The sequence below is a fragment of the Apium graveolens genome, chromosome 10 (genome assembly GCF_009905375.1).
Source record: "Apium graveolens cultivar Ventura chromosome 10, ASM990537v1, whole genome shotgun sequence".
Classification (NCBI taxonomy): domain Eukaryota; kingdom Viridiplantae; phylum Streptophyta; class Magnoliopsida; order Apiales; family Apiaceae; genus Apium; species Apium graveolens.
The window spans coordinates 31242288-31268983 of record NC_133656.1 but is presented as its reverse complement, the minus strand read 5'-3'; the positions used below and the strand labels follow the sequence as shown (position 1 = coordinate 31268983).

Sequence of the window (26696 nt, the reverse complement as noted above, 5' to 3'; positions counted from 1 at the left end):
TACGATAACTCAAGGGATTCAAGCTACTCCGAGAATATGATGCGAGACAAAGGTATCAAAAAAGACTTTCTGATAGTATAGCACAAAGAAAGAATAAACGTTACATGTGACAAGACGTCAAGGAAAGCATTGCAGTCAGTTTCGTATGAGAAATTCTTAGAACCAAAATAAATGATAATATGGGTTAGAATATGCCGGTGATGCCTCCAGGTTAGTATATTTTCTTTTAAATAGTAAAAGATTTTTGCTCGATAAATATACTCGATTTTGATTCAAGGAAAATAATATATGGTGATAAGTTTGTGCGACAATCATATCCAGTCAAGATTTTCTCATTAATTCTTAATCCTGGTATAATTTCAAGAACGTCAAGAATCGAATACGCCATGGTCTCAGTATATCATTCGCAGATGGACAGGATAATTAAGAGAACGATTAAAGAGCCTCGAATGCGATTGGAAGCGATTACAAACTAGATTAATTGAACAAAGAAATATGTGAGAATGAGGTTCAACAACCAGTAACTATTGCAAATGTTCATGAGAATGAATTACTAGAATTAGAAAGAAAAGAGAATTAATATGCATTATGCTGGTCCTTTTTGAAAGAGATATGTCCTAAGTCCAATCATGTATGAGAATTTAGGAATAACTTTTATGTAATCTGTTTTGATTTCATTGATATTAATAAAAGGCTTATTTTGTTTTTATTGTGGGCTCTATCTATTTAAATGTTTAAATAAGATATACCACAGTTTAGAGTAAAGCTTTTTATGGATTGTGATGAGATCATAATAATTAGACCTAAAAGATGATAACTCTAAACTTAAATAGTTCCTGGTCGTAGGATTACTAACTGGTAATTAATAATCCGCAAAGATCGGTACATACTATGCTTGCTTCATTATGAAGGATGTATGTTCTCATAGACATTTGTGTGGTGACACTATAGCTAGTATGTAGGTGCTTATTATAGAATAAGTTCACTGAACATGACTCACACAGCTGAACAACTGATGGAGTTCACTCACGTGTCAGCAGTTGTTCATATAGTGATAGTTGTACAAGTATCCTTAGACTTGAGGTCATCATAGTCATCTTGTGTACACTGAACTATGCTTTGGTTTAGTTCTTATTCTCAAGGGACAATTTTAAGGGCTCTACTGGGTATATATAGGAATTTGTACATGAAGATAGTGTATGATCAATAAAGGATCTACCCCTTCCAGTGTAGGAAGAGAATGTTCAATGCTGATCCACTTATATTAGTTCAGGAATCTCTGGCCAGAGTGAATGAAATTAGAAAGAAGTTTCTAATTTACATTAAATAGAACTAAGCATAGTGAATGGGAAAGCAAGTGATTAAATAAGATAGGCTTGATACAAGTTCCATGCCTTGTATTTAATCATGACATTGCAGGGTAGAAGGAATTGATTGTACGGTAACTACTCACTGAATAGGTTCTTGGTATTCTAAGCAGTGAATTCGTATTATCCGGATAGTCGCGATATACTGAGAAGTATCCCTCACGATGTAGAATAAATATGATTAATTAATTAATCATATTTAATGAATTAGAGAATTTATATAAATAATGATAAAATAGTTTTATTATTATTTATTTCTACTACCAGCTTAATATTGAACCTACAGGGTCACACCATAAAAGAGAATGATTTAATGGTGGAGGAATTAATTAATAATGGCTGATAATTACTTATTTATGAAATAAATAAATAATTGGCAAATTTAATAATTGATTAAATGAGATTTAATTGATTATAAATTAATTAAGAAAAGGTTCTTAATATTATTAATTAAGAATTTAATTTTTGGAAATTAAATCAAGTGAGAGAATTATTTCTAAAGAGTTTAGAAAAAGGATTAATAATTAAAAGTTGTTTTAATTATTAGTGAGAATAATAAAGGGTTAATAATAATAATATTTTATGGGAAAATTTTCAGCTGAAAATTTTGCCTATAAATATACTATTATAGACCCTATTTTTGCCTCAACCAAAAAGATTTACAAAACCCTAATTTTCTCCATCTCCTCCTCCTTCATTACATCGTTTTCTTGGTGGATACCGGTGGAGTGCTTCACACTTGAGGAGCAGCTGCTATGGATCTCTGTTCATCATTCTTGGATCGCTATTAAAGACCTCCATCTTTCCATTAATGTAAAGCTTCTTAAGGTAAACATACTGAACTACGAATTAAGGTAAAAAGATGAGGTGATTCTACGTATGGGCAATGGAGCAAGGGTTGCGGCCATATCTGTAGGATCATTTAGTTTACATATGCCTACGGGCAAGACTATTATTTTGAATAATTGTTATTACGTTCCCTCTATTATGAGGAATATTGTTTCTATTCCTATGTTGGATGTGGATGGTTTTTCATTTATTATTAAGAATAATGAATGTTCTATCCTTAGAGATAATGTTGTTTTTGGATGTGGCATTTTAAATAATGGTCTGTATGTATGTGACGTAGAGCATGATTTACTTCAGGTTGAACAAACTTATAAAAGAAAACGAGATGATGAAAATCTGACCTATTTATGGCACTGTAGGCTCGGTCATATCAGTGAAAATAGACTGCGGACATTGCATAAGGAAGGGTTACTTGACCCCTTTGATTTTGAATCATATCCTACATGCGAGTCTTGTCTATTGGGTAAAATGACCAAATCTCCATTTAGTGGACATGGAGAGAGGGCTGCAGATTTGCTAGGATTGGTACACACAGATGTTTGTGGACCAATGTATACGCAGCCATGGGTGGATTTTCGTACTTCATTACTTTCATAAATGATAGATCTAGATTCGGATATGTGTATTTGATAAAACACAAGTCTGAAGCCTTTGAAAAGTTCAAAGAATATAAATATGAAGTGGAGAAACAAACCAAACACAGTATTATAACTCTTTGATCAGATCGAGGTGGTGAATACTTGAATGGAGAGTTTCTAGATTATCTCAAAGAAAATGGTATAGTCTCCCAGTGGACTCCTCCATATACTCCACAGTTAAATGGGGTATCTGAAAGGAGAAATCGAACTTTGTTAAACATGGTTCGGTCCATGATGAGCTATGTGAATCTTCCAGTATTCCTGTGGGGTTATGCATTGGAAACCTCAGCATATTTACTGAATAAGGTGCCTTCCAAATCTGTTCCTCAAACTCCATATGAAATATGGAAAGAAAGGAAACCGATTCTTAAACACGTTAAGATTTGGGGATGTCCTGCTTCTGTCAAGAAAGTTGACCCAGATAAGCTGGAATCTCGATCTGTAAAATGTAATTTTGTGGGATATCCTAAAGAGACTTTAGGGTATTACTTTTACACCGATCATCGGGTGTTTGTCTCCAGACATGCTACTTTCTTGGAAAAGGAGTTTATTCTTGAAGGAAATAGTGGGAGCAAAATTGAACTTGATGAAGTTCAAGAAGCACAAACTACTACGGATCAAGTGGAAACACATGTTCAGACTGAACAACCTTATGTGAAACAACCCATTCGTAGGACAGGGAGAGTGTCTCGCCAACCTGAGAGGTATTATGACCTTGTCATTGAGCATGACAATGAGTTGTCAATCATTGATGATGACGACCCTGTGACCTATAATGAGGCTATGAGTAGTGTTGACTCAGAGAAATGGCATAGTGCCATGAAATCCGAAATGGAATCTATGTATACCAACCAAGTATGGACTCTGGTTGAGGCGCCTAAAAGTGTTAAGCCTATTGGGTGCAAGTGGGTATACAAAAGAAAGATTGGAGCAGATGGCCAGGTGGAGACCTATGAGGCCAGGCTCATGGCAAAAGGATTCAAACAAAGGCAAGGGATTGACTTTGATGAAACTTTTTCGCCTGTAGCCCTGTTAAAATCAATTCGGATTTTGCTTGCGATTGCTGCTTACTACGACTATGAGATCTGGCAAATGGAAGTGAAAACGGCCTTCCTCAATGGGGAACTTGAGGAGGAAGTGTATATGACACAGCCAGAGGGTTTTCTTTCCAAGGGAAATGAACACCTAGTGTGTAAGCTGCTGCGAACCATATATGGTTTAAGGCAAGCTTCTCGTAGATGGAACATCCGTTTTGATGAGACAATCAAAGAGTTTGGTTTTATCAAAAACATAGATGAACCATGTGTCTACAAGAAGGTTAGTGGGAGTGCGGTAACATTTCTTGTATTGTATATGGATGACATACTCTTATAGGAAATGATATACCGATGCTACAATCAGTCAAAGTATGGCTATCAAAGAACTTCACCATGAAGGACTTGGGAGAAGCATCCTACATTCTCGGTATGAAGATCTATAGAGATAGATCTAGAAGAATGATAGGTCTTACCCAGGGTACATACATCCAGAAAGTGCTTAAAAGGTTTAGCATGGAAAACTCCAAAAGAGGTCTCATACCAATGAGCCACGGAGTGTCCCTTTACGAAAAAATGTCTCCTAAGACACCTGAGGAAAGAGAGCGTATGAGTAAGATTCCTTATGCTTCAGCAATAGGATCTATCATGTACACGATGTTGTGTACAAGGCCTGATGTTGCTTATTCAATTACTGTGATGAGCAGATATCAGTCCAATCCAGGTGAAGACCAATGGAAAGCAGTGAAAAACATCCTTAAGTACTTGCGAAGGACTCAGGACAACTTTCTTGTTTTTGGTGGTGAATCTGAGTTGAAAATAGAGGATTATACTGACTCTAGTTTTCAATCAGAAAGTGATAGCAAATCCATGTCAGGGTACGTGTTTACTCTGAATGGTGGTGCAATTCAGATTGTTGAAAGAGGAGATGTCAACGTCGAGAGAGTTGACACACATAACAACGTAGCAGACCCACTCAAAAAGCCACTTTCTCAAAGTCACTTTGATCGTCATAAAGACAAGATGGGTATTAGATACCAGAGTGATTGGCTTTAGTACAAGTGGGAGATTGAAAGAGATATATCATAAGTCCAATCATGTATGAGGATTTAGGAATAACTTTTATGTAATCTGTTTTGATTTCATTGATATTAATAAAAGGCTTGTTTTGTTTTTATTGCGGGCTCTATCTATTTAAATGTTTAAATAAGATATACCACAGTTTAGAGTAAAGCTTTTTATGGATTGTGATGAGATCATAATAATGAGACCTAAAAGATGATAACTCTAAACTTAAATAGTTCCTGGTCGTAGGATTACTAACTGGTAATTAATAATCCACAAAGATCGGTACATACTATGCTTGCTTCATTATGAAGAATGTCTGTTCTCATAGACATTTGTGTGGTGACACTATAGCTAGTATGTAGGTGCTTATTATAGAATAAGTTCACCGAACATGACTCACACAGCTGAACAACTGATGGAGTTCACTCATGTGTCAACAGTTGTTCACATAATGATAGTTGTACAAGTATCCTTAGACTTGAGGTCATCATAGTCATCTTGTGTACACTGAACTATGCTTTGGTTTAGTTCTTAGTCTCAAGGGACAATTATAAGGGCTCTACTGGGTATAGGAATTCGTACACGAAGATAGTGTATGATCAATAAAGGATCTACCCCTTCCAGTGTAGGAAGAGAATGTTCAATGCTAATCCACTTATGTTAGTTCAGGAATCTTTGGCCAGAGTGAATGAAATTAGAAAGGAGTTTCTAATTTACATTAAATAGAACTAAGCACAGTGAATGGGAAAGCAAGTGATTAAATAAGATAGGCTTGACACAAGTTCCATGCCTTATATTTAATCGTGACATTGCAGGGTAGAAGGAATTGATTGTACGGTAACTACTCACTGAATAGGTTCTTGGTATTCTAAGTAGTGAATTCGTATTATCCGGATAGTCGCGATATGCTGAGAAGTATCCCCCACGATGTAGAATAAATATAATTAATTAATTAATCATATTTAATGAATTAGAGAATTTATATAAATAATGATAAAATAGTTTTATTATTATTTATTTCTACTACCGGCTTAATATTGAACTACAGGGTCACACCATAAAAGAGAATGATTTAATGGTGGAGGAATTAATTAATAATGGTTGATAATTATTTATTTACGAAATAAATAAATAATTGGCAAATTTAATAATTGATTAAATGAGATTTAATTGATTATAAATTAATTAAGAAAAGGTTCTTAATATTATTAATTAAGAATTTAATTTTTGGAAATTAAATCAAGTGAGAGAATTATTTCTAAAGAGTTTAGAAAAAGGATTAATAATTAAAAGGTGTTTTAATTATTAGTGAGAATGATAAAGGGTTAATAATAATAATATTTTATGGGAAAATTTTCAGCTGAAAATTTTGCCTATAAATATAATATTATAGACCCTATTTTTGCCTCAACCAAAAAGATTTACAAAACCCTAATTATCTCCATCTCCTCCTCCTTCATTACATCATTTTCTTGGTGGATACCGGTGGAGTGCTTCACACTTGAGGAGCAGCTGCTATGGATCTCTGTTCATCGTTCTTGGATCGCTATTAAAGACCTCCATCTTTCCATTAATGTAAAGCTTCTTAAGGTAAACATACTGAACTACGAATTAAAATATTATTTTTTCGCATGGATCCTGTGGAGGGTTTTGTTTTTTTAAAGATTAAATTTACGTTTTCGTTGCGTTTATGTGCTAAAAAACCTTCACTTTTGGAACAGTAAAATAGAAAGGATAAGTGTAAGTGAGTTGGTTTCACCGCCACACATATAGCAGGTTCATAGGTGTGTATAGATGTATACTCATGAAGAATAATTTAGTTCCATTATATATAAAATGGAGGCTTGAGTTGAGTTATATGAGCAACTAATAGAATATGATGACACCAAGAGACTGTTAAGTATTGATTGATGCTACGAGTAAAAGTTTATGAAAATTTGTAAGGTTGAGGGATCAGCCTGAGAAAATGGATGTGAGATACCTGGATGTATCATTATCCGATCCTTAGTGTGATTCTGAAGACATAATCCTTTTAAGGGGGAAGGATGTAATATCCGGGATATTGCGTGTAATTATTATTTTCATCAATAAATGATTTTTATGTGATTATTATGTGATTTTTGGTGAATTATCTGATGATGGGTGTAGATATGTGGATGCTTATATGTGGTAAAGTATAAGTATGTTAATTTTATTATAACCAGAATAAAATATAGATAATTACGGTATTTTTCTGGTAATTTTTGGACTGTTATATGATTTTATATTGATTTATTAATTTATTAATTATTTTCTGAATAATTGTAAAATTATTTTATAAAGCCGGGAATCATCCAACTTCAACCATTTTTACGTTTGTACAACCCGAAACTCTTCCAAAAACTCCTTCATAACCTAATCTGGTAATTCCGAACATTTTCCATGTTTTGACTTTTTCAATCCGGATTACGGTTTGACCCATGTGCGGCCCGACGTAAGATTTTCGATACGATAATCATTTCGGTGAATCAATAAAACCCGTATTCTCGAAAGACGGGATATTATTACATTATTTTCGCATAAAGTATTTTATAAAAAGCCCAGTTTGGATAATTATCCAATACGGGTACCAAATCGGATCATTTTTACAGTTACTTAGCGGCTAAGCTACTAATTTATCGATCCAAAATGATCCAACACGAACAAATATTCCATAAATATATATAACCCTTTTATTATTTTATTTTATTCGTAAAATCAGAATAGATCAGTAAACGTATTGGATTTTCAGAGAAAAACCCAAAAAAACGTGATGTTCTTGAGAATCAAACGCATGAACGAAGGCGTTATCGAACTCCGATTCAAGCGTGCAATATATCAAATCGAAGCTCTCGAAAAACCCTTTCTGAATAAATCAACTATTTTGGTGCAGAAATCAAGTTATTTTTCTTATTTTATTTTTTTTCTTTCGAATATATTAAAGATAAATTATGAAAATTTGTTCCTGATGTTGTTGATATAATTTGATGATTCCATCGTGTAGATAATCTTTTTATGGTCAATTTGGTATATTACATGTCAAAAATAGAGTTCAATAACATATTGAAATTGATGTTTGATTCTGGAAAGTTGAAATTAGGGTTTATGTTCTTGAATAATTTCAATTGAAATTAGAAACTTTTAATATGTTAAACTGGGATTGATTAAATGGTATCATTAAGTAGATTGTGATTAGAAGGTTCGATTCATGTATAAAATTTTGTTGTTGGTGTTCGATTTTGGGTTCGCCCGATTCTGGGTACAGTGGCGGCGGCGACGATGTTCGTCGTGATTTTCCCGACTGTAGGCTGGTTTTCTGGGCAAATAAAGAGTGGGGATTGATTCAAGACCTTGTGAACAGCACATCTGCAATTTTTGAGTAAGCTCTGGGCTCGGCAAACGAATCCCGGCGAAACTCCGGTGGCAGCTCGCCATAGAAGGTGACCGGGGGTGGAAAATTTCAATTTAGCCCCCGGTGGTGTTCCTGATTTTTATATCTAATATCCAGGTTTCAAAAACTTGCAAAATTCAGATTGTTGTTTAGTTTATTTAAAAAAAATGATATTTTTATTATTTTAAAAATCAGAAAAATAGTTATTTAATTATTTTAAATTCAGAAAATTGTTTTAATTATTTATTTATTCAAAAATAAATCGAAATTATTTTATTAATTTTAATTATTTTTGAATTATTTTAATTAATCGATTAATTTATTAATTGATTAATTAATTTAGTTCATTCTAATTGATTTATTAATTAGATATAATTATTTATTTTTGATTTAAAAATTCCGAAAAATAATTTTGAGCATTAAAATATTATTTTAAATTATTTTTAAGGCTCGATAATTGTTATAAAATTATTTAGAGTTCAGATTCAGGTGTTCGAACCCTATTATTTAATTATAAAATGATTCGGAGTCCCGTTTGAATTCCGAAAAATGTTCAAAAATTCGTATTAAATACCTGAAAAATCATTTTGACCCTGAATCTTCTTTAAAAAAATATTTTGATTGAATATCATGCGTGCTATGTGCTACGTACTACCTGATTGATGTGTTATATGCCTATGTGATTATTGTTTGATAATTTTTTATGTAACTTTCAATCCGTAAATCGGATTTGGGTAAAACGAATGGTAGATAGAAGCTTATGACGTCTATGTGACGAGAATAATATGATATTGAATATTAAAAGATACTTGTAATGTCCAGCAGAGTAAGAAGGGCATAGAAAAAGAAAGCCAGTGATTCGTAAATAGAACTGAAGTGTAGAAAGAGAAGGCAAGTGATTGATAAATAGAGGCAAGGCATAGAAAAAGAAGGAAAGTGATTGATGAGTATAACTGTTAGATGAGTACAAGTAAAGTTATAAATCATCGGTGATAAGGCAAGTACTTCTAAACCTTTCTTCAAGATATATTGCAAATATTTTTGAAATTTCTCATAACATGTTGCTAGTATTCAAAATAAATCATGTTTTATATTGCAAGCGCTTTAAGTTATTCAACCTTGAACCCTGATTCTTATTGATCTTGAGTGATCTTGAGCAGTAAGCCTTATTCTTCATAAACCATTAATTGTTGAATTTTCAAATATAAGCTAGACATATACTCCCTTTGTCCCATTGAATTTTCTACATCACTTTTTGACACGCTTTTCAATGTTCATTTAAAGTATAACTCTATTATATTTTTTAAATTTTTTTTTCTATATAAAGGTTTTATGTTTCAACTTTTATTCAAAAAAAATTTAAAAAAAACATTACGAAACTATATTTTATAGAGGCCTCGAAATGCGTGCAAATAGTAAACGTAGAGAAATTAACGGGACGGAGGCAGTATGATACTACTCCATAAATACATATCTACCACATACTGATTTCTGATATTGAATTATTTGACATACCAACCCTTATGCCTTGTTTAACAGAAGACCAATCCTTGTAACCCTTGAACCCTTCGTCTTTTATCTTCTGATTCTTTTCTTGATTGAAAGCCAATCTTTTTAAATTCCTTGTTATCCCTTCTAAGTAATGTGAATCACCCTATGCTTCAAGATAAATGTTGTTTATGATTCATCTTATTGAATTACATTGTTTATTATATTATTATTCTGAATTTGGATTGTTTTTAAATATGGACCAGATTCGTGGTCATAATAGGCCAATGTGTGCCTTGGATCCAGTATATAGAGAAAAGCTGGGAGCCTTGCTCGGGGTTAGTGTGTGACTGATCAGCAGCCTAACCTTGTTTTTTTAAATGAAAAGTGAATATCCAATTCTAATCGTTGCTTATTCAGAAACTTGATTCTTCTGAATCATTTCAATTGGTTATTGTTTACCCTCTGTTATTGCTATTATGACTTGCTGAGCTAGTTACCTCACTCTTGCAAACCTTTTTATATTTTCAACAGTTGAAAAGGAAATTATTGGTAACGAGGATTCCCAGTCCAGTATGCGAGCTAGGATTTCAGGTTAAGTTGGACCGAGCTAGCAGGAGATTTATATTGTAGATGAGTTATGCAAGATTGTAAGAACGATATCATAATCAATTGTAAGTTCAACTAGTTGGGATTCGGTATGATATAATAAAAGTTAAGATTGTGGCTTATTTTTTTACTTTAACCTGTTGTGATCTGTGGCCATGTAAAGAAGGGTCAATGCATATAATATTTTATATACAGGTTTATATATTGGTGTGTTTTGTAAACCCCAAACTTCTGACTCGGGTTTGGAGGGCGTTACATAGACTATAGTGTTTTCTATACTGGAGCGATTACTGGTGTGCCACATGTAAACATGCGAAGTATGTGAAAGCTCTGAAAGTACGGACCACACATAAAGCCCGAATGCGGCTAGGGTGACAACTAGATGTATGGGAGTTGTCCTTCTAAATGTAGAGAACAATAAATAAATATTGTTATATGACTGATCAATGTATCTCCGGGGCTCCGGTAAATATCCTATTCTTCCAATTGGAATAGAGATGCAATATCGTAATCCAAGCCTAGGTGCTATTTTTACCATTAAGGTATTTGCAGACTAATAAGTCAATCAAAAGAATTATTTTAAAAATAGGTGTGTATTACCAAGAAAAATTATTTTAATTAAACATTATATCCATATACGGGGTCAGATATAATTTCTTGTATAGTCTTTTTATACTGTCAATTACTATGCTGGGCAATAAAGCTCACACTTGTTTTCTTAAAATGACACAACACAACAGTGAACCATGATGCCGGATAAAAAGCTCACAGCCCAGAAGCAAGTAGGAAATGACCAGCTTTTCTGTAGGTTGTTTGGAGCAGTGTTACAGGTAAATCGTATTAGCTGGATTAGTTTTCAGTTTTTTTTAGTCTGGCTTATATACAATTATGACTTATGTAAGGTAGTGATGAAGAAACATAAATTTGGTCATCGGTCTAACCTTAAGTAAAGGTTACACCTGTGGTAAGACCTAATTAATTCTGGTTTGTAATAACTATCACTGTGCGGATTTAATAACTCTAGTATTTTTTTGTTCGTTTCCAAGACAATAACATGTATGTGTGTGTTAATAAGTGTGGGGTTGTAGATGCGTGAGTATTTATAATATTGTGCAAAGATAAGTGTTTAAACATGATTCAAGATAGCATGGACGTCACATATATTCTAATCAGTTCTCGGCGTGATCATGTATATGCTCTTGTTGCATTTCATGATGCTTATACACTAAATAACCTCTTATATCAATGACTCATGCAAACTCCTTTTAACTGATTTTTTTTATCGTAGTGAACCTGCAGCCGCTATCCTTCGGGTGCACACTGGATAAACCCCACGGGCTCACGCAATAGTTTGCAAAACACGTGAACTAAGGTAAACCGCATTTAAGCGACATGTTCTAGCTCAGGAGGCATAATCATAAATTATTTGTGATTATAGAATTATAAATTGAGTAAGGATAGAGGTATGAAACTAGAAATCGCTTAAAATTTAAAAAAGTTAAATATTTATGTTACATTTTGTATCACATACAAAAATTCCATTCTCTTGCGGACAATAAGTTTAATCAAATTTTTTTTAAAATTATTTGGAATTCGATTTATTAAGGGATGACTAACTCCTACAAACTGTCATAATTAATACTCTTTTTGCCCCTCCCAGTTGTTTACACTTTCCTTTTTGGGAAGTACCCTTCAATTATTTACATTTCAAAAAAAATCAAAAATAGTAAAGTTTTAATAATATAAAAAGTAACTACATCCACTAATTCCCTCTATTATACCCACTTTATACATATAATATTAATAGATCCCATTATTTTACTAATTTTTTTAACATTTCTCCACTATTTTATCATTTTTCCTAACATCGGTGCACAATACAAATATAAACAAATGGGAGGGGTGGAGGGCCTACGAGTTTCTCATTTTCATCAAGAACTTTTTTTACATGATCAAATATCAATAAAAAACAATAAATCTTGACATACATAAAAAGTCACTACAAACTCTCTACCATATTTTTAGGAATGAGGAGAGACCCACTTTTTATTTTAAATGTACTATTGTTTTGTAAATTTTAGTTAAAAAAAAAAGAACGTGTATTCGGTGGTTTAACTTATCACCTGTCTATATTTCTATTCTTTTTCTTTTGATAAATCAACGTATGTTCTTCAACAGGTATCACTTTGATTATTAATTTACTTGAATATCTTTTGAATATGTATATACCCACACACACAGACATATATATATATACACAGTTAATTGTTTATAATAGTTCTATTTTATTGTGTTCTGTGTGTAGATTATGGAGTTAGAAGTTGAAAATCAATGGACTGAGGATATGAACAATGAAGAAGATAAAGAATCAAAAGAATCAGCCGAAAAAGAGAAAAATAATGATGAAGAAAGTAATGAAAAGCTTGCACCTCCTGAGGTAAACACGCTATTCAATTTTGATAGAGAAGTTTATGAATATTATAGACGATACGGCTTACAAAATGGGTTTGGAGTTATGATAAGAAATACTAGGAAAGTTCATGGAGTTCATACATATGTAGCAATATCATGTCATAGATATGGTGATCCTCAACGAAAAGTCGTGGATAGTTTAAACCCGAAGCCTATTGTGAAATCAAATTGCAAAGCAAGACTTTGTTCAAAAAAATTGGACGATGATACGTGGTGTGTGACTCAATTTGACAATGAACACAATCATGATATAAGTCCAAGTAAAGCTCATCATTTTAGATGCAACAGAAAATTGACAGAACATGCAAAAAGAAGTCTTAATTTATATGATGAAGCTGGGATTGCGATGAATAAGAGTTTCAATACTCTGGTGGTTCAACAAGGAGGTCATGAAAATATGACTTTTAATAAAAAGGATTGTGAAAATTATATGAGGATAAGAAGAAGATTGAGACTGGAAGAGGGTGATGATGTTGCCCTTCAGAATTATTTTAATAAAGCACAACTAGTAGATTCCAATTTTTATTATTCAATTGATCTTGATGATGATAATAGGATAAAAAATTTATCCTAGCTGATGCAAGATGTAGGGCAACATACAAAGAGTTTGGAGATGTTGTGACATTTGATACTACATATTTAACAAATAAATATGACATGCCCTTCTCACCTTTTGTTGGAGTTAATCATCATGATCAATCTATATTACTTGGATGTGGTTTAATTTTAAATGAAGACTCACCAACATTTATCTGGTTATTTAAAGCTTGGCTCAATTGCATGTCTAATATTCCACCAAGTGCTATAATTACAGATCAAGATAGAGCAATGCAAAATGCCATTGAACATGTCTTTCGCAAAGCACGTCATCGTTGGTATTTGTGGCATATTATGAAAAAAATTCCTGAAAAGTAGAAAGGGTATAAAGAGTATGAATCAATAAAGTTTCTTCTTCAGAATGTTGTTTATGATTCTATTGATGTTGATACTTTTGAAGTGGAATAAAGTGGAATGATTTCTAAATATGATTTAGAAAATAATGACTGGCTAAAAGGATTATATGATGTGAGACATAAATGGGTCCCTTATTTTGTTAGAGATTGTTTTTGGGCGGGAATGTCTACAACTCAAAGAAATGAAAGTATGAATGCTTTTTTTGATGGTTATATTAATGCGAAAACTTCTCTAAGGGAATTTGTGGGGAATTATGATTATGCTTTGAAAGATAAGGTGGAAAAAAAGTTGAAGCTGATACTCACTCATTTTGTACTATTATATCTTGTGTCACACAACATCAAATGAAAAAATAATTTCAAGAAATATACACAAATGACAAGTTCAAGGAGTTTCAAAAAGAAATTATAAATGTAATATTTTGTGAATGCTCTTTGTTGCAGTCTGTTGGGTGTATTTGTCAATATCAAGTTGAAGAAATTCAATACGTTGGTGACACTCAAACTCGAAGAACTATCAAATTCAAAGTTTGTTTTTTCAAAGAGATGGACGAGGATTATGAGGTAAAATGTAATTGTCATTTGTTTGAGTTTCGAGGAATAATATGTAGGCATACTGTGAAGGTGCTTTTTTTAAGAAAATATATTTACAGTTTCAAGTATGTATATTTTACAAAGGTGGAAAAAAATATAAAAAGATGTCATAGCAAGACCAAGGTAACATATAGTACATGGAGAGATAGTGAGGAAAAACGCAGGTATGACATGGTATGTGACGCTTTTTATAAAATTGTTGATTTGGTGACTGAAAAGTTAGAGAGGTCCAACAAGTTAGTTGGTATATTTAGAAATTTAGAGTTGGAATGAGACGAGACAATGGTGATGAAGGTTGTTCAAAAAATATATCTAATGACACACATGCAAAGAAGGGAGAAAGTAAAATGACATTAGATAAAAGTTTAGCTATACGTTCACCAATTAAGAAGCGCTGCAAAGGCCGTCCACCAACTAGAAGGAAACAATCGAAGGTTGATATATTTGTGAAAAATCTTCAAAAGAAGGTACGACAATCTGATTTTTTGTAAATCTGTTTTCTTTAGAATAATTTTTACATATTTCTTATTATTTTTATTTTTGTAGTCCAAGAAGAGTGGTAGAAAGAATGTTTCAGAATCGAATTCAATTGATTTGAATGTATCAAGTATGGAGACTTTAATTTCTATTTCAAATGAAGGTGAGTTTGTGTATAGTAACTTCTTTATAGTACCTCTGTTATGCATTCTGACTTTTCTAATTTCCTAAAATGACAGTTTTTAATAGTTGTAGTATAATTTTGTAATCACATGTTGCAGGATCTTGTTCCATAATTTTGGTTGATAGATATAACTCCAGTGACATGTAGACAATCCTGAACCAAATAAAGTAAGATCCATGGTTCATAATATACATTGTTATTAACATAGGCATTGTAATTAAAAGTATCCTCAATTCTAGCATACGTTTAAATTGGGTCTTGGTCACTGCCTTATTCATGTACATTCACTAATTAAAATGTAATTTATTCACTAGTTAAAATTTGACTTATAATTTATTTTTTCTTAATTTTGCAGAGGGCACACCGCAAGCTGTTACTACATGATAAAAGCATTCAAGGGACATGAATCATAGATTGCAGGCGCTATCATTCGTTAATGTTTTTGAATCTGAAGTATTAGACCTTATTTTTTTGTTTAGCATAAGCTTTTAAGTCTAAGTTGAGTTAAGTTCTTTTTAGTCAAAATAATTTATAATTTTACAGGCTACTTGAAACAATAAGTTCTGTTTATCTAATGGTTTGGTACTTGTTTTGATTGCTTAGAATTACTTTTGAAATATAGTATCTTTTTTATTATAAAATTAGACGTCAAAATCTTATAACATTTAATAATTTTAAATACAAAATTATTGTAATAAAAAAATTAATGATTAATATTTTTTTTCAAAAAATATTTGTCAAACAAAACTATAATAAAAATACCATTACAGATATGTGATGTTGATTTATTTATTGTATTCACCTGTTTTTTTAACTATTTAAATAAGTTACTTATTAAGAAATATTTTCAGTAGATTTGATTTTTCTAAATTAATTTTAATATATATATATATATATTTATCGTAAGTAACCCGCAGCTGCTATCCTCCGGTTTGCGCACTGGGTAAACCCTACGGGTTCACGTTATAGCCTGTCCTTTGGATTCGAACATGTGACCAAAAAGTTAGTTTTTCCTCCCTTTAACCAACTGAGCCAACCCTTGCGGGCTATATTTTTGAGAACATTTAATAGAATAAGCTTAATTTTAAATTAACGTGAAAACTGAAATGTGATGTCAAATAAAAATAATAGGAAAAAAATTATATTTTTTCTTAATAGGTAATTATTTTTGTAAAATTCTATAAGTTAATTTATCAAATATTATGATGATCAAATATAATTTTAAAAACTATAAAATATTAGTTTCATAATTATTATGTTTAAGTACTACGTGAGTTAGTAGCAAAAACTAGTGATAAACGTTACAAGTGGATCTCGCCTCATTCCTAAAAAGTCCTGTTAGGTTATCCAAATATTTTTCCCAAAAATTTTATCAAATGACATGGCTGTCACATACTTATTTTAATTAGATATCCCATTTTATTATTAAGAAGGTTATTAATGACACATCAAGGGAAATTTTTGGACTAAAAACTTTGGGATTTTAACATTTTTGTCACATGACTTATTTTAATTCGATATCCCATTTTATTATTAAGGGAAATTTTTGGACTAAAAATTTTGGGTTTTTAACATTTTTCCTTCCTAAAAATATGGTAGTGAATTTGTAGTGATTTTTTATATATGCCAAGATTTATCGATAAAAAATGGTTAACAAAACAACATAAACGAAGAGAGTTGGTAAGAGCATCTCCAGTCATGATAGCTAAAATGGTAAGCCAAATCAGGGTTATGTAAAATTTTATTGAATGTGTAAGGCCATGCACTCTAGTGTTATTAGCTATAATGATTAGCTATATTCAAAAATATTATTTTATTCCTATTTTTCATATTTATATGTATATATATAAACATGAAATAATTAAATAAATTTAATTAATACTTAATTCAATACATGAATAAAATATATAATTGTAAGTTAATAATTATTACAACTGAAAATATAATAACATATAAATATAACAAAAATATTTTTAATAAAAAGTTACTAATATATATTGTATTATATGTATATATATATATATATTGTTTGTTAAAAATAATTAATAAATTTTGTTAATAATAGAACAATATTTTCACACTTAATATTATATAAATTAAAAAATATTATATATAAAATAATAATTTTAATATTTATGTATTAAATATTATATAAATATATGCATGTTTAATGTGTATGTATATGCAGTAATATGTAGATTTAGGTTTAAACATGAATTAATCTGACGTGGAAAATATAGCCAAACACCTAGCGATTCAACAAATATAGAGACCAAATGAAAAATATCTAAATTTTTTGCTAACAGATGATGTGGTTGGAATGGTGTTTTTTTACCTAATATCTATATCTGAGTGCCAGATATGATTTTGATTTTTAGTTAACAGGAGGCCATGATCGGAGATGCTCCGAGGAGATCAGCGTAAAAAAGTGTTGCCCAAGATACACACATAAAGAATTTTAACCTTTGTTGAGGTGGGGTCCATGATTATTCTCGAACTGATACTTACATTTCGTTTCTTTGTCAGCCCGCCAGTTTTCTTGTAATCAATCTTTGCTGAATTTCAGTTTCACACTCTGTCTTACTTTATTAATTTTTTCACTATACATCTTGCTTACAAATTCTAGTGGGCACCCTAGTATTGTACTACTACTATTCAAAATAATAAATGTGATTCGCTGTGTTATCAATTTTCTTCAATCTTGTCACTGTTATATGGTTGTCTACTTGTGATTGAGCTTTTTTGGGACTCTCAATAATAATTTTTGTGGGGTCTTATTCTCATTCTCATTAGATTTTGGATCTGTGTTTTTTGCTGGTTTGGATTTTATAAGTAGTACTCTGCACGGAGTGAGAGCTCAGCTATCTTAATTTCAGGGATATATATATACGCACATACAAATTCGTAGCTACAGAGAGTGATGGCAGGTGGTGGAGGTAAAGCTGAAGAACCAGGACCTCACCCACCTAAAGACCAGCTTCCTAATGTTTCTTACTGTATCACCAGTCCTCCTCCATGGCGTTAGTCTCTCTCACTCTCTCTCTCTCTCTCTCCCCCCCCCCCCCTCTCTCTCCCTCTCAGACACACACATGCATACCTATCTTGTTGTTATGAAGTTTCGTATTCAGGATATATTCTGTTGTTTATGTTAATTTTGGTTGTTGTGGGTATACTTTATGTGAGACTGTCTGATTCTGATGTTGTTTTTAATTAAAGTTATGTTGGGTAGTTCTGGCTTCAGATTCTTCTTAATATTGTTGATTTGATATTCTACTAAAAGCTACTTTCTTGTAGAATATCCTTTAACTGTGACTTTCTGTCCATGTGTATTTACGTAAAACATGTTTGGATGAACTAGATGCTGGGTTTATCTACAGATTAGCAAGGACTAAAATATATAAGTATGAGGTTTTAACCCTGTTAATTATTTGGCAGGGAGTAAGAATCATTTTTGTTAAGTGGGAAGTAAACCCATTTGCTCTCTTTCTTCTTAATTCAATTTAATGAATTCTAGTGTATCATGGATTGTTTTAATTGAAAGGCAAATATGGTTCTGACATGCAGTATTAATTTTCGAAATTAAGTCTTGATAGTATTATTTACAAGGTCACTTAGTGATAATTTAAGGAAGTTCAACTCTGCAACGGGCTTTGTTTGGTACATTAATTTTGTGACTGCTGTGATACAGCCGAGGCTATTCTTCTTGGATTCCAGCATTTCATAGTAATGCTTGCTACAACAGTTATAATTCCTACTGCTCTTGTTCCGCAAATGGGGGGTGGAAACGTAAGGACAGCTATGAATGGAACTCTGTTTATGAATTTTTCCTTTCAGGATCTTTCTCTAGTTGTGATGTTCACTAATTTAACTGATATCAGAATTGTCATTTTTGCAGGAGGAGAAAGCCAAAGTTGTTCAAACAGTACTCCTTGTAGCTGGGATAAACACATTGCTACAAACTACGTTTGGGAGTAGATTACCAGCTGTGATTGGAGGATCGTATACGTTTGTTGCACCGACAATATCAATTATCTTGTCTGGTAGATGGAGTGATCAGGATCCAGTAGCGGTTGGTGAAACTTGTTTGTGATGTATTAAATTTCTTTTCTTTATTTTCTGGAGCTTGATTACCACATTGTATCATGTCATACCTCATGCTTTTAGTTACTTAAAAAAAAGGATCTTATGCTACTCCATTATTAACCAGACAGATAAGAATAGCAGAACTGGGCTCATCTTTTATTATATCCTCACATAATTCTTATATTTAAAGTTATGAAATTTATGATGTTTGGTCCTTTAAATGTGATTGTTTATGTTATTGCTTTCTCAGAGATTTAAGAAGATAATGCGAGCTGTCCAAGGCGCACTTATAATTGCTTCAACACTTCAAATTGTCCTTGGTTTTAGCGGTCTTTGGCGTAATGTTACAAGGTGGCTTGACTATCAACCCTTACATAAAGTATCAAGTTCACTTATAGTCTTGCTTAATGCACTTCTTTTCTAAACCTTCCTGGTCTAGACTTATTAGAGCATTAAATCAATTACATGACTGCAACAAACTGACAAAAGCTACCAGCACAATTACCATAATGCAACTTTGATGCTTTATACGCAATCACTTTATTTCAAGTAACCAGTTTAATACTACTTTTTTTTTTTTTTTTTTTTTTGCTAAATAATACTACTTTAATTTGCAAGACATGGTTTTTGGTAGTTTTATGTTATCTTATTTCTTGTTATATTTTCTTGCAAGATTCTTGAGTCCACTCTCAGCTGTTCCATTGGTTGCTCTTACTGGTTTTGGACTATATGAGTTTGGGTTCCCTGGTGTAAGTTGTACATACACATGTGTTGGGTTTACTCACTACATTAGACTACTTAAGCTCTTGTGAGTCCATATGTGGACTTATTCTCCACATTAGTTTGGGGCTCTGAATTTTGAAAGGTGAATTAGGTTGCGAAATGTGTTGAAATTGGATTGCCGGAGCTTATCATTTTGATTATCTTTTCTCAGGTGATTTATATAAAATTATTTATGTATTTGCTGTTATTTCCTGCTCCACATTTTTGGAAGAGATTATAACTGACTATACTTGTCTTCACTCGATATTTTCAGTATTTGCCTCATATTTTAAAACCGGGAAAACATATATTTGATCGCTTTGCTGTTTTATTCTCGGTGGTGATTGTATGGATATATGCTCATCTACTTACCGTGGGTGGAGCCTATAATAACACGTCACCGAACACGCAAACAAGCTGTCGTACTGATCGTGCCGGGCTTATCGGTGGAGCTCCATGGTAAGAACATCCTCTTTTCAATTTGCATGCATTTTTGAGGTATTACCAAACATTATTGATGATAATCTCAATGTTGTATCTTTCCGGCCTCTGCATGCATCAACATCTTCGCTGTTATTGAAGCAGCATCTTCTTGTAATTAATGTAGTTATTTTATAAAAAAAACGTGTAAATTGGTGTTGATTATATATCTCAAACTCTCAATGGCTTGAGCGCGTAGGCATACATTTTCTTAACTGTTTCAGCAGTATCTTGTGTGGTTATATTTTTTTCCTAATGAATCTTATGCTGCTTCAACGTAATTGCCCTTTGAGTAGCTAACATAATATACGATAGCAACTGATATATAATAATATGAAACACGATAAAATAGCAGTGTTTAAAATTCTGAAATAGTTTGCTTTGTCTTTTAGAGATAGGGAGGGGGTATTCTGTCTAATAACCAAAGTGAGCAAATGCATGAATTTATTTTTTCTTTAGTACAACTTTATGCAAAGTTTTTGTTCATTTAATTTATCAGACTTCAATGCTTGCGTCTCGTGAATCTGTTTACACCTATTTAACATGAAACTAAGCTTACTTCGATTAGTTTAGAAAGTGCTGCAGTATGTAAAGCATTCAGGTATCGTCATGTAAAATGGATAGCTCTCTGTATTTGCAGGATAAGAGTTCCATATCCATTTCAATGGGGAGCACCTTCATTTGATGCGGGTGAAGCTTTTGCTATGATGATGGCTACATTTGTTTCTCTTGTAGAGGTTTGTATGATTTATAAATCCTTATAAAAAACTGCAATATTTCAGAAAATACATAAGAACGTGTATAATATTCAATAACTTATACTTGTTATCTTATGTTTTTTTATATAGTCAAAAAATAAATACATGCAGCAGACATGATCTTCTTGTTTTAATGACAATGTGAATCCCACCACCTTAGCATTCACCCGAAAATGAATCTTTACATAAGTACTTAATTCAGTGTTACATCCTTTTTATTGGTATCTGCAGTCCACTGGTGGCTTTATTGCAGTAGCACGATATGCAAGTGCGACTCACTTGCCCCCTTCTATTCTTAGCCGTGGTGTGGGTTGGCAGGTAAATTATTGACCTTCTGATTTCAGATTTTCCTGAGATTCCTTTGCTTAGATCATTTTCTTGTAGAATTTATGTCCTCTAGTCTCCACCTATGCACATATAAATAGCGCAAAGATCTACAAGCATACTTAAAATGAAGAATAAGAACGTAAGAGTTCCGCAACGAGTATCCTGGTTTACGTAAACAGGTGAACATATATGTGACCTTTACTGCCAAACATAACCAGATAGCTGACCTAAGCTGGAGCTAGGAAAATTAAACTCTTTGACCACAACACTCCTTTTAAAAAAACAAAACCTGTGAAGGACACACATGATATCCGGGTTACTCTTTGATAATCTTAGTACTGAAAGCTTTATAATTTTATCAGGGAATTGGAATTTTGCTGTCGGGGATATTTGGGACTGGAAATGGATCTTCAGTATCTATGTAAGATGCCTCACAACTTGACAACCTTTTTCCTGGATGACCATGTTTATAAAGATTGACTATGGGCACCATATATTTGTTAGTCAATGCTTGTTTTGTCTGCAGAGAGAATGCTGGTCTTTTAGCATTAACTCGGGTGGGCAGTCGAAGAGTTGTACAGATATCTGCGTGCTTTATGATCTTCTTTTCCATCCTGGGTAAGCTTCTTTGTTTATGTCAATATTTATAGGTTCTGTTTTTATGTGCAGTTTGTTATAACTTGAGCGCTTTTACAATGATCCTGCAGGAAAGTTTGGGGCAGTATTCGCTTCTATCCCATCGCCAATCTTTGCTGCATTGTATTGTCTATTCTTTGCCTACGTTGGTAGGTACAGATTACAGAAAAGAATAATGGTGATGTGTTTAAGATTTATTTTCTGCAATCTAGAAATATTGATGGTCAATCTTCCAATCATGTTGTGCAGGTGGGGTGGGTTTGAGTTTCCTTCAATTCTGTAACCTTAACAGTTTCCGGACAAAATTCATCCTTGGCTTCTCAATATTTTTGGGATTCTCGATTGCCCAATACTTTAACGAGTATACCGCAATAAAAGGTTATGGCCCTGTTCACACGACTGGGAGTTGGGTAGGAACTAAAATATCTTTACTATGGTTTTTAAATTGCAGTTCCTGAAGTCTGTGAGATGCTGAAAAATTGTTTTTCTTTTGATTTGTCAGTTCAACGACATCATTAATGTCCCATTCCAGTCTGAAGCTTTCATTGCTGGCATAGTAGCATATTTCCTTGATAACACATTACATAAAAAGGATAGTTCAATCAGAAAAGACAGAGGTAAACACTGGTGGGACAAGTTCCGGTCCTATAAGACTGATGTACGAAGTGAGGAATTCTATTCACTGCCCTTCAACCTCAATAAGTATTTTCCGTCAGTTTGATTTTCCCAATGCCAAATTAGAAAGATGACTACTAATGTGATCTGCAACTAGCTGTTCCTTCTAAATCGCCATTTTTATGAAAACTGATGATTGGATTCACACTGCTTGCCCCATATTTTGCCATACCTCCTGAAGCTACTTTTAGTTATCTACCCAATATTAATGTATCTAATTATCTAAAGCATTTTGAAAGAATGAATATTAATGCAATGTGAATAACAAATATGTTTATTGTTTCCATCCCTGTAAATTATAATTTGAATGATAAAGATAATGAAGTGGCAAGAAGCAAAAATGGTGCAGCCAATTCTTCAGACTTACGAGCATCTTTGCTGCAGCAACTTTACTATAATTTTGTCTCTCAATTCTGCTTTTCGGGAAACTGAGTGTTTCCAAAGAAGCCAAAGAGAAGAATTCTCGAACTTGTGATATATGAGTCTCAATAATTTTGTTTGCAAGCCGGATCTATGTAGTTCTAACGTCTGTGTCCGTCTTATTCTCGAGACCATGGTACTGCGACTAGGGATAGTATCGGTTACAGTTTGGATTGTATTGATAACTTAAATCTTTTAATCTTTTCATGTGCATATTGATGTTAGAGGTATTTCAATGGGTTTTTTTTTGTGCCTTAAACTAGTCATTGATCGAATCCGTTTCAAATTTCCTAGATTCCCAATCTAAACCAAAACACCAAAGCACGGTGGGTGTGATTAGGGAAGACATTTAGCAGGATGTTAGTGCAAGGTAGTGAAAAAGAGCATATTGTCCTTGTAATAATTATTAGGGTCCTTGTTCCCGGCAAACACCTGCCAGGAATGAAATATGTAGCATATCATCTCTAAGTATTCCATTAATCATTAGTGATTAGGATCAAAAGAAATTTTTACACTAACCATCATTTTACATGTAAAAATTTTCGAAACACCTGCCATAAAAAATAAATTTTTAGAGCACCCACAACGGGTGCTCTAAAACTTTTAGTTTATATGGCATTATCTTAGCCACTCCTCAAGATATGCCAAAATGTCTCTGTGTTTGAAAGAGATATATGATCATTTAAAATCTCTCACTAAATTGTTACTTTCTTCTCGTCATTAAAAGAGAGCCCTAAATGTTAATAATAATCATTTAATTTTCGGGCAAGAACTACTAGGGTGGGGACAGATATCCGAAGGGTTTTGACTTTGAGGTCCATTACCCGGGGCGGACCGCCACAGGGGCTACGGGTGGGTTGCAGCCCGGGCAAAATAATCTGTTTTTCAAAATTAGTATTATCTAGAGATTTTTCTCCGCGCTACGCGCGCTCATAAAAATTAATTTTTATTTTTAAAAAATAAATTATATAATTTTATTTAAATATTTTGTTATTAATATATAATTAATTCAATTTAGAGAGGTGTTGATACTTTTTTTCAGTTTCATTTTGTATCGTTCATTTTTTCAGTCAATAAATATTGTTTACACGGTTTTTTCAATTCATAAATATTGTTTAAGCGATTTTTTCAGTTAATCAATATTTTTTCACATATATATTTTTCTACATATATTGCTTAAAAAATATGAATTCGAAATCAAATTTTGTAAATTATTCCTTTATCTGTATTTTTATATAAATATTTTAAATATAAAAAATTACTTCAATATTACTCCTCGTCGCCTTACGGCGAAACCTCGTATTTTAAAATTTGGAAAATTAAGAAAATGAAAGTACTCAATATAAGTTATTTTAAAAAGTTGAATTGAAAAATACAATGTTACATTTCTACATATATTGCTTAAATATATGAATTCGAAATCATTTTTTGTCGATTACTCTCTAACTGTATTTCTATATATATAACTTAAATATAAAAAATTAGTGCAATATCGACGCCTCACAATTTAAAATTTGAAAAATTTAAAGATATAATACTCATATAAGTTATTTTAATACTGTTCAATTGAAAACCGCAATGTTTTACCTAAATACATATACAAAACATAAAAATTAGTGCATTAAAATAAAAGTCAATATTCTGTTAAAGGAAACTTTTTATTCAAAAGTATTTTAATATTATTACGACGCCTCATAGTTTAAACATTATACAATTAAAATATTTATTTTATCAACACGGATCTATATCAATGCTCTATAATTTACAAAATTATATAACATTACATTAGCATTTTATTTGAGGTATAACCCACTCCTGAATATATAGAATATATAAATTATAATATAAGTATGTTGTTTTTTAACTTACCACATATAATTGCCAAAATAAAAGAAATTGAAGAAATTGAAGTAGAATTCATTTTAGTAATACCACATTTTTTAAATATCAAACCAAACGCTTCCTAGAATATTCTAAGACGTTTCTCATTGTCGTAGTCATTAATCGTCTACATTTTCTTTTCTGCAGATGCAAACTAAATGGAGGCCTATAAATCATATTATCAAAAAAAATTGAGATCCACAATGAAAGGAAAATCTTGTCGGTAGTGAAAATAATTGTAGATAGTTTTTCGCACAATATTAATGCTGCGACAGAGTTATAAACTACATCAAACTTATCATATTTTGAATTTAACCCTCAGCGGCCTTTAAGGAATAATCACTTAAATTAATTAAATTCTAAACAAAGATAATTGGTTCTCGACTTTTAAATTAAATGCCTGTAAAGTTTGGAAATTTTTATATTTAAAAGTAGTTAGAATCTAAATAGTGGTAGCTATTTCTAAAATTCTGAAATTTTCATAATTTTTGTCCGATATTGAATTAGTGTTTATGTAAACTTAAGTTTAGAATTGGTTAATTAACAAATAAGTAAATTTTGGTAATTATTTAATGTCCTAAACAAAAATCAATGCAAAAATTAGTACAACATGATCACTAAATATTGACTTTGCTATTATTATTGAATTTTCTAATGTTAGTTAATTTTGGAAAAATAGCCAAGAAATTGAAAAATGCATTACTTATAGTTGCAAGCAAATCTAGTATTTATAGCAGGAGGTTTGAAAATATTCACATGTCTATATAACTATATATCTTTATTCAGAAATTTTTTGAATAAAAGTTTAGCATTTATATTTTTACTCAAAAAATATGTAGATATGTTTTCTTTAAACTTAAATCACTTAAACCACTTTCATTTGAAAAAAAGGAATATTCGAATTGTATAAATATATTATCCATGTACAATGTAATAAGCAATAATTATTATTTATTAAAAATAAAATATTTTCATTTTTATTTTAATTAACATTAATTTATTGATATTTCGTATAGTATGCATAGGAATGTAATATTTTCTTAAAAAGTGAAGCTCAAAGTTCAACAAAATTTGTCATTGTTGTTTAAAATCTCTCCTCTTTTTAAATAATTTAAATTATAAAATTCTACGTAAATATTTTGTAATCGATTAATTTAATTGAGAAAGAGGTATTGATATTTCTTCTCATTTCATTTTTTCGGTTGATAAATATTGTTTACGCAGTTATATTAATTTATAAATATTGTTTACACGATTATTTTAATTGATAAAATTTTTTATGCGGATATAAATATTTAAAAAATTAAATATATGAGCTCAAACTCAATTTCTCTCAATTACTCCTCTAATCGCATTAATCTATATAAAACTTTAATATAAAAAATAAGTTCAATATTACTTGGCATCAAATTACGGCGGCCCCTACGGTTTAAATTTTGAAAAATTGAAAAATGTAAATATTAATCATTAGTTATTTTAATATATGTTAAATTTAAAATTACAGTGTTGCACAAACATGAAAATTTGAGCAT

General features: G+C 31.7%; 3 protein-coding genes across 3 annotated transcripts; all 3 read left to right on the top strand.

Moving 5' to 3' along the window:
• The first annotated feature begins 11211 nt into the window (after window positions 1-11211).
• On the top strand, window positions 11212-13508 carry LOC141690486 (protein FAR-RED IMPAIRED RESPONSE 1-like). The gene is made up of 2 exons (XM_074495280.1): window positions 11212-11292; window positions 12768-13508. Exons 1-2 carry the CDS (start codon window positions 11212-11214, stop codon window positions 13506-13508), a joined length of 822 nt encoding a protein of 273 aa, XP_074351381.1.
• Window positions 13509-13749: 241 nt separating this feature from the next.
• Window positions 13750-15628, top strand: LOC141689184 (uncharacterized). The gene is made up of 4 exons (XM_074493373.1): window positions 13750-14948; window positions 15028-15121; window positions 15240-15309; window positions 15498-15628. The coding sequence occupies exons 1-3, from the start codon at window positions 14751-14753 to the stop codon at window positions 15287-15289; spliced, it is 342 nt and encodes a 113-aa protein (XP_074349474.1). The 5' UTR covers window positions 13750-14750; the 3' UTR covers window positions 15290-15309; window positions 15498-15628.
• Window positions 15629-17748: 2120 nt separating this feature from the next.
• On the top strand, window positions 17749-23149 carry LOC141691838 (nucleobase-ascorbate transporter 6-like). Its single transcript, XM_074496591.1, has 14 exons — window positions 17749-18162; window positions 18831-18928; window positions 19038-19211; window positions 19476-19576; window positions 19899-19974; window positions 20100-20159; window positions 20262-20446; window positions 21108-21204; window positions 21457-21543; window positions 21915-21973; window positions 22079-22170; window positions 22260-22337; window positions 22438-22598; window positions 22691-23149. The coding sequence occupies exons 1-14, from the start codon at window positions 18063-18065 to the stop codon at window positions 22907-22909; spliced, it is 1587 nt and encodes a 528-aa protein (XP_074352692.1). The 5' UTR covers window positions 17749-18062; the 3' UTR covers window positions 22910-23149.
• Window positions 23150-26696: the final 3547 nt, after the last annotated feature.